Source organism: Oncorhynchus keta, chromosome 4 (assembly GCF_023373465.1).
Source record: "Oncorhynchus keta strain PuntledgeMale-10-30-2019 chromosome 4, Oket_V2, whole genome shotgun sequence".
Lineage (NCBI taxonomy): Eukaryota > Metazoa > Chordata > Actinopteri > Salmoniformes > Salmonidae > Oncorhynchus > Oncorhynchus keta.
The window spans coordinates 52,477,219-52,486,342 of record NC_068424.1 but is presented as its reverse complement, the minus strand read 5'-3'; the positions used below and the strand labels follow the sequence as shown (position 1 = coordinate 52,486,342).

Here is a 9,124-nt window from a genome sequence, read left to right as displayed (position 1 = left end):
ATCACTCAACTGGGATATGATAGTTTGTATACAAAGTACTGTACTCGAATACATTTTATTTTACCTTTATTTAACTAGGCAAGTCAGTTAAGAACAAATTCTTATTTTCAATGATGGCCTAGGAACAGTGGGTTAACTGCCTATTCAGGGACAGAACGACAGATTTGTACCTTGTCAGCTTGGGGGTTTGAACTTGCAACCTTCCGGTTACTAGTCCAACGCTCTAACCACTAGGCTACCCTGTTGCCCCTTACGTCGAGTTGGTTACTGTCTGTCGATAATAATTTTACAAACACAAGTTTACATGGTTCAAGAAGTCACTGCAACTCAACATCAATAAAAACAAGGACAGAGTGGAAATTAGTGAACTTTCACCAGTCATGACAATAAAGATAATGTTGTCATTTATAACATTTCTTCAAACTGTAATAGGAGGGAACGAGTACTCATGGACATGTTGATGCCTTTTTCACTGCAGGAGATGACTTTGGTAAGGAGCACTGACCACTGTTTGGCCAGACACACTGTTTGTTTGAAATTGAGGTTAAAAGACACTTTCTGAAACATTAACAGGATTTCACACTTTTATATATTTTCAAACATCTGAATAACTATTATTATTTCATGTTAATTGTATAAATATTTAGTACTGTAGTTAATTTATTTATTCTCACTTGTGTAATGCTTATTTTAGTGTTTGACTGGGTTTGGTAGGGAGGTGGGAGGCGGGCTGCTGTTGTAAGCAACGCCCATTGTGTCGAATCTGATCCAATCAAGAAAGGCTTTCACTTTCTTTGTTCCCTCTCGCGAGATTCTTGTTTTCTGTCAACATTGTACGAGACTTTATATCTAACGTAGGTCAGGGAGGGAGTTAGAAGATTGCGTTAGCTAGCAACGTGAAATTGTCAGTACGAAACTAATGCATGGTCATACATTTATATTTGGAGCTCACAGATTTGTCACGAATGTCCCGTTGCATTTGTATTGGCCGAGATTCCTTGTCTAATTTTAACAGCCCATCCAGCTAGCATTTGGAGGGGCAGTTTTGCAAGCCACAACAGCTCTGTTGGTTAGTTAGGCAGTTAGCTCGCTAGCTAGTATACCCTCGATAATTAATAACTAATCAATATGGCAAGTGTGGAGTCGTCAATGGAATTCACCAGTTCGCTGACTGTGTCGTCTCATCTCCCGCCACCACGTACACGGATTTTCAAGATCATAGTGATTGGGGACTCCGGGGTGGGCAAGACCTGCCTCACCTACCGATTCTGTGCTGGCAAGTTTCCGGAGAAAACCGAGGCCACTATCGGGGTGGACTTTCGGGAGAAACTTATCGAAATTGACGGAGAGACAATCAAGGTGAATTGTTAGTTGACATAAAACATGCAACATTTTTGTTTGGATTATTCTAAAACCGCACAATATTTAACACCATGGGCATGAACGCAGGCAGGTTACCTCATACACATGGGGGGTGGTTGTTGTGGCTTTCATACGTCTATATATTTGATCTCAAGGGCAGTGGCAGCAGAGAGAACTAGCTATCTATCTGTCTGATGCACCGACTGCTCTCTGTAGAATCATACACATATTACAGTTGAGTTCATCCTCTAGCACCTTCACATTGGACATTAGGTTTAGCTACTGTGTTTCAGTTTTTGAGGACTTTCAATACATCCAGCTGTTAAGTGTCATATTTTTTACTCTCTTTCTCCTCCCTATCTCTCTCTTTCCCTCTCCAGGTCCAGCTATGGGACACGGCGGGCCAGGAGCGCTTTCGTAAGAGCATGGTACAGCACTACTACCGCAATGTGCACGCTGTGGTGTTTGTGTACGACGTAACCAGCGCCGCCAGCTTCCGCAGCCTCCCGACCTGGATCGAGGAGTGTAAGCAGCACGCCCTGGGCCAGGAGGTCCCGAGGATCCTGGTGGGGAACAAGTGTGACCTGCAGAACTCTGTCCAGGTGGGCACGGACTTGGCCCAGCAGTTTGCAGACGCCCACTCTATGCCCCTGTTCGAGACATCTGCCAAGAACCCCAGCAGTGACGGTAGCGGAGACAGTATCCGGGGGAGCAGTGATCACGTGGAGGCCATCTTCATGACGGTGGCCCACAAGCTGAAGTCCCAGAAGCCTCTGATACTTAGCCAGCTGCCCAGGGGGGTGTTAGCGGGGGACACGGTAACCCTGATAAGGGGGAGGGACGAGGGCGAGGAGAAGGTGAGCTGGACCTGCAGCTGCTGAGAGAGGAGGGGTGAGAGAGAGCATTGGAGGAAGCAAGAGAGGGAGGTTAGGGGGAGATAAAGGAAGGACTATTATCATATAACGTAAACATCTCAGTGATATGGGAAAGAAAAAGATCAAAAGGGAACTTGTTTGAAATTAATCTTGTTGACTGGTTCCACTGAACTGTGTTTGAGCTAGAATACTGTGAGTTTGCCTGATTGATGTACAACATACTCGATTTACATGTAGGAATAATGCACACATACCTCTCATAGTTTACAGCAGGCTATATCAGTGCACATCACTCAGGTGTTTCTGTACCAAAATTCCCATCCATAGGGTTTATAATTGTGCCCCTGCATAAAGCAGACAACTATAAAATGGTTTCCTAAGCAAAGTTACATTATGCTGCATGTCTTACATATGTCACATCTATAAAACAACTATTACAAAATACAACAAATACATTTCTAAGTAACCACACACGTATTCAATCCGCTCTACCCTAGTGTGTTGTCATCCCAAATGCCTTTACTATCGTCATTGCTTTGTGTGTGTTTGGATCACAGCCGGTCCTGTGGTCCATCGCAAGTGTGTGAGTTTCAGCTTTACGTGAGTGACTGTGAGAAAGATGTGTGGCATAACATCAGAGAAATGCAGTAAAGTACTGTGAGTGAAACACAACGTGATGCTGCACTTACCACTCCTCCTGATGAGATCATTGTTGATGTGGGGCAAAACTTGTCATTATTACCTCTTCATAATCTGCTTTGGTTAAAGCTGCAGTCCGGGATCTTAAGCACAACAAATTTGTAACATATCGTACGAATTGGACCCCCCAAAATGTGTAGATATTGTTTTTTTGCCGGATGTAACATCATACTAAATGGATGACGGAGTGTACAATTGGATGACTGCTATCAATGCATCTTTATCTTTACAATAAGTCTGTAAAATGTATCAAGAGTTTAAAGAACAGTACCTGTGTTATTGCCTATTAAGCTTAGCTAACGCACCTGAGGGGTATACGACAAATAAGGATCAATGAATTAGCCAGCTAACTTTTTTTTATTTTTACAATTTACTTTTTGTTACTTAAAGCCAAACTAAGTTTTAGTTGAGTCAGACCAGGCACATTTCAAGATTATACTTCTAACATTATTTCAGGATATCTAGGCAACTTAGCTAGCTAACTCCTTGATCCTGCTTTGTAATACAACCCCTCTGCTTGTTTGGACATGGGACAGTTGCAATGAAAACCCACCAGTGAAATGACCCTCTAATGAAGACTTGTGACTGTGTTTATGTACTGTATGTCAGATTACCAGTAAGTCTTGTCATAAAATGACTAGCCAGTAGAACACAGATTCCGCATCACATTAATCAGCTGCTCTAAAGTACTGTGGGCTCAGATAGATGGCCTTTTCTCAGGATACAGTTAGAAATGAATTACAAGATTAATATTCACTCTGACCTGTTGCGCTTAGATTGGTCTACAACACTAGACACAGAAAATGGTACGCTTTATAAATTGCCTTGCACTCTTGTTTTACTTTCATATGGTCTTTAGTGTTATTTTGTGATGTGTTGGTGCTCTCTGCAGTTCATACATTTAAGTTAATTTTATTTGGACTTTTTGATAGAGGTATGTGTACTGCGTGATAGCTCTTTTCAAGTGCCCCGATAAGTATGTTTGAGAAAGGCGCCATGTATTGCGTCAAAGAGACAGAACACATCAGGTCTGAACTTTTGGGAACACAAAAAGGGAGTGAAGCCTTGCATTACAAATGTTGTGTAGCCTTACAATAAAGCATTCTGTACATTTCAAGGCATTGTTATTTCATGAAAACATGTCTGTGGTACGGGGCGGTTAAAGAAAGATCACCAAAAAAAAAACATTACAGAAGATTTATTTAGTTGAATATAACATGGCATATAAAAATCACCTAGAAAACAGGGCAACAATCCAAACGTGAGCAGCCTCACAGAAGGACCGTGTACATTTCAACAGTCGCGGGATACCACAAGGCACTTCCAAGCTGAAACTTTGGCAAATTCATTAAAAAAGGCATATTTACACTAACTATGTGTATATTACACAGGGATTTACACATACAAGTAGATGGGTAATAAGTGGTAAAAAAATAAACATATTTGAAATGGCAGTTTGAAATGTTTGGTATATTGCATCTGTTATTCTGCCTCCTCTTGGTTCTCTGTTTGGTGAAATGCTAGTGGACAATAATATAACTAGCTACTCACTTAAACATAACAATCCTCTATAGCTGGGTCTGCTGGTTTTCATCCTAACCTTGTGAAGTCCCCTTTCACGAGGTTAGGTAACCACTGGCCTAGAGGATTCCTCTCAGGTGAGTCTGCTGTAGGGGGGGAGTTTGGAGGGCGCCTCCTCTTCCTCGGGACATCTGTCGCTGAAGTTCACTGGAGAGTTTAACACACTGTCTTCGCCACCTGCAGGGGGAGAGAGCAACTATCACTACAGTCAATACCAAACAAGTGTCTCAACATACAGTAGCAAACTCTCAGCCTAAGACTAGCCAGAGCTCGACCACCTAGCTTTCCCTCTTCCTCACTCACCTAGATAACTTACCTTGCCATGTACACACAAGCTCAGTCTGTGGGCTGGGGTCATTCTGAGGGACCAATATCTCCTGAAACACACACATACACAGTCTGAAAACATGGGATGATTAGGCAGACAACTGCATATGATTAGCAGGTATGATTATCTAGTGCTGTGAAACGGTTTAGTGTAGTTTAGCACTACTACATGTTCTTACCAGGCCAGTGAGACCATCGTAGCAGCCACAGAGGGGCAGACTGCGACAGCCTACAAAGGCGATGAGAGAGGAGAGGACCAGGCTGACGATACAGACAAACAGTATGGTGGCATTGGCCCCTTTCACCATCCGGCTCAGCATAAACCTCTGTAGAGCAGTCAGAAACACACATTATTATTGATGAACCATCCAAGGTGTGTTTGGGGTGTAAGACGGGTATTTAGGTACCTCCTTAGGATTTAGAGAGAGTACTTTCTGCTTCAGTCAAATCCTTTGTAACCTCATCCCCAGGCTATCAGGGAGGAAGTGTCAGATATACCAACCTGGTCTCAGAGCATTTCGTATTATTCTGTATGTAAATCTGACATTCTTGATTTTTTGATAGTTACTTAAGGCAAATGTACAATGCGAACGTCTAGCAATCCAACTTCAGGATTTCAGCAACCTTTCAACTACTTACTACTTTGTAACTACCTAGCATGTTAGCTAATCCTTCCTTTAACCTAACTTCTAAATGTAACAGTATTGCTTCCGTCCCTCTCCTCGAACCAGGGACCCTCTGCACACATCGACAACAGTCACCCTCGAAGCACCGTTACCCATCGTTCCACAAAAGCCGCAGCCCTTGCAGAGTATGGGAAACAAATACTTCAAGGTCTCAGAGCGAGTGACATCACCGACTGAAATGCTATTAGTACGCACCCCGCTAACCAGCTAGCCATTTAACACTGGTTACATAAACTTAACCCTAACTCCTAACCTAGCGAGCTAGCTAACGTTAGCCACCTAGCTGAAATTCGTAACATAATACTTTTGGCAAATTCGTAACATATTGTACCTTTTGCAAATTCATAACATATAATATGAATTGTAATTCGTAACATATCATACGAAATGGGTGATGGACATCCACAAATTAATAAACACCAGCCAAAACGTAACATATACTAAATAGAGCAGGGTTACTCAACTACTATTTGAACCATTGTACACGGGCCTTGAATTAAATGTTTTTTAAATAAAATAAAGTGCATGTTTTCTGGAGAACAAAGGATATTAACAAAAATAATCTGCTTTGAACTTTGGTGCAAATGATGTTAGAGAACCTCTGAGACACTGGTGCAAGTGTTCATTGGGGAGCCTGGTGCTGTATTTTTTAAAATAATAAACTTAATTGTGGAGAAGGCTGATTTACAGCTGTATGTGGAGCCAAACATGGTCAGGATGTATAGTGCCAGTTTCTTGAGAACAGGGACATCAGCTGCTGGCACCATCTTTTCCCGGAATGTGACAGGGTCACAAATCACCAGCCTGCTCCTTCAAAGCCACATCTTCTTGCAGCTCAATCGACTCCATTTGCAGTGATGCAACATCTCCTTATTTAAAGATCTGTTTTCCTTCTTCAGACAACTTTGTCACATTTGTGACCAAGAAGGGGTTCTGGATGAGCAGCAGCAGTTCTCTTCCAACAATAAAGTTAGAAAAGCAAGCCTTGAAGTTTTACATCAGCTTCTAGATGTGATCAACATGGTTGGTAACATCTTTGTCTCCCTGCGTTTGCACCAGAAGACTGGGAAAGTGGACACGTTCTCCCTGGAGGTCATTCTTGAAAAGCTCCAATTTCTTCTGGAAATCCCAGACTGCTGTTATCATAGCACACATTGTGTTGTCCTGTCCCTGCAGTTTAACATTCAGTTAATTAAGGTGTGATGTAATGTCTGTCAAAAATCCAACTGTTTCCATCTTCTCATCTTCCAAAAACTGAGTTGCCATGTCACTCTTTTGCTCTGATAAGAAAACTTTGATTTCCTCCTGAATGGCCCAAAAGCTTTCCAAACCCCTGCCTTTGCTGAGCCATCTGATGGTGTTGTGCAGTAGTAAGTCATCAAAACTGGCATTGGCCTCTGTCAGAATGCCTCGTAGCAAGTGGTGTTGTAGGGATGATGTTGCTCTCAAAAAGGTTTATCAGTTTCATCATCATTGTCATGACCTCAGAATACTCTTCTCCCAGACTGACACACAGGACAGATTGATGAATGATGTGGTGATATTTCAGGTCAGGGTGGTCCTCTTTCAAACGTGCAACCAGTCCCCTCCCTCTTCCTATCATGGCTGGAGCTCCATCTGTGGTGATGGAGACCAGTGACTTGAGGCCTCTCCCCCTTCTTGTCAGCAACCCTTTGATGACCTCATGGATATCCTCTCCCTGTGTGTGTGCTTCTAGATTTGTTAAGCCCAACAGCTTCTCACAGAATTCCTTTGTTTCGTTATAAAATCTGACAAACACCAGAAGCTGGGCATTATCAGTGTTATCTGTTGATTCATCCACAGCTAATGAAATACATGGTGCATTCTGAATGGCCTCATCAATTTGTGAAGTTAAATCTTCAGCTAATATTCCATATCTCCTCATTGCTGTGGAATCTGACAGTGGGATATGATTGATCTTTTCCCGGAGCTCATCTTTTTGTTTACCTTCAAGCAAGGGGTCAGCAACTTCACACATGCATTATTTTACCACCCCTGCATCTGAAAATTGTTTTTTGTGTTTTCCCAAAACCCAAGCTATCCTCAGTGAACACATTGTTGGGCTGTCAGGGAATTGACAAGGACTTTGGTGGACCTCTCATATTGGGATTGGAGTTGGTTAATCTTGTTTGTTCTCACCTCTGTGTTCAGGGGATACATCTGATCGAATTTACTATGCCTGGTGTCATAATGGCGCTTAACATTGTCACTTTTCAAGAGAGCTACAGACTCACTGCATATCAGGCACATTGGTTTTGTGCTAGTTGCGGGGAAAATGAATAAATACTGTTCCATCCACTCGTCTTTGAAAATACGGATTTCAGGGTCAACTTGTCTTTTTTTTGAACAAGCCATATAAACAAATATACTGGTAACTAAGCTCCTGTGATATTTACAGTTTAATCGCATTCAAATCTTTGTTTCTTTCTGATGTTGAGTTTGGCTAAAATAGATTGCCTCAAATGTACAGAACTATACAAAATGCTGTGAGACCAGGTTGGATATACCAGACTAAATCATTTGTGACAGAAACTGACTGACACACAGACCATACTAGGGGCTGTGTGTGAAAGAGTTCGTTGTGTTGATCGTTTGTGGTAGGGTCGGGTATTACCACTTCAAGGTTGTTGTGATGGTGGAACACCTCGTTGTCATTCTCGCCATAGGTCAAAGTTAGGATGGCGTAACCTGACACCACCACCACGGAAACACAGGAGCACACTGAGACAGCGATCATTACATTCACCTGAACAGGGTCAAACCACGCTATTAGAGGATTTAATATTATTTGTCACCTTTGTGGCATTCAGTCAGACAAAATTAACAGTCATGTTTGGTGTGCTTTAATTATAATTCAATAGGAGGAATGAAGCATCAAGCCAAGGCTACCTTTATCACACTTACCAATACTGGGTTTTTCCTTTGGGAAGCAAAGAGCGCCAGCGCACCTGGGCAGGCCATAACCTATAGGAGGAAGTCGTTGTGAATGACGACAAACAGGCACAGTCCAATGTGTCACCACAAAATCAATATAGTCAAGTGTCATCCTCTATATTTTGATGAATCAGTAAATCTGTTTCGATGAAAGAACACTCATACTCACCAAACCCGCCCACACAGGTGCCCTAGTTTCACTGAGTGTGGTGTTTTTCCGAAAAAACGCATCAATGAATCCGCACACCAAGCACAGCGCCGCACATGCTACCTGCAGAATGCCCAGAACAACGACACTGCGCTGGTTAAAGATGAAATACCGGTAGCGGTCCATCTCACGACGCACTTTCACTTTGGCGCTTCCAAAGTCCTTTGTCCTATCGAGTTCACAGAAAAACACCCAGTCCGACTTCCACAATAAGTTCTCTCACTGCAACATGTTTATAATGTATTATACTTTTGTTAAATAGGTCAACTGTCCTTTCACCCTGCCCGCTCATTGACTTTCTTCCGGGCTGTTGTGTTGTTTTCTGTTGACTCACGCACGACAGGTGAACTTCAGCGCGTTAACCATTAACCCGCCCACGCGCAGGTGCACAGCAAAGAAATACAATGCAAATATTTAACCCCTTCTCGGCC

General features: G+C 42.5%; 2 protein-coding genes across 3 annotated transcripts; one reads left to right on the top strand and one right to left on the bottom strand.

Moving 5' to 3' along the window:
• The first annotated feature begins 843 nt into the window (after window positions 1–843).
• LOC118377871 (ras-related protein Rab-33B-like) lies at window positions 844–4,053 on the top strand. The gene is made up of 2 exons (XM_035764812.2): window positions 844–1,359; window positions 1,743–4,053. The coding sequence occupies exons 1-2, from the start codon at window positions 1,129–1,131 to the stop codon at window positions 2,241–2,243; spliced, it is 732 nt and encodes a 243-aa protein (XP_035620705.1). The 5' UTR covers window positions 844–1,128; the 3' UTR covers window positions 2,244–4,053.
• A 66-nt stretch (window positions 4,054–4,119) lies between these two features.
• On the bottom strand, window positions 4,120–9,079 carry zgc:113425 (uncharacterized protein LOC541425 homolog). Of its 2 annotated transcripts, none has more exons than XM_052509914.1 (6): window positions 8,655–9,079; window positions 8,456–8,515; window positions 8,166–8,297; window positions 5,024–5,170; window positions 4,835–4,894; window positions 4,120–4,698 (listed from the first exon to the last, which is right to left on the bottom strand). In XM_052509914.1, the coding sequence occupies exons 1-6, from the start codon at window positions 8,817–8,819 to the stop codon at window positions 4,591–4,593; spliced, it is 672 nt and encodes a 223-aa protein (XP_052365874.1). In that variant the 5' UTR covers window positions 8,820–9,079; the 3' UTR covers window positions 4,120–4,590. The 2 variants fall into 2 exon arrangements, with proteins under 2 accessions (XP_052365874.1, XP_035620722.1); XM_035764829.2 differs by having other exon boundaries at window positions 4,120–4,694; window positions 4,834–4,894; window positions 8,655–9,077.
• Between the last annotated feature and the right edge of the window lie 45 nt (window positions 9,080–9,124).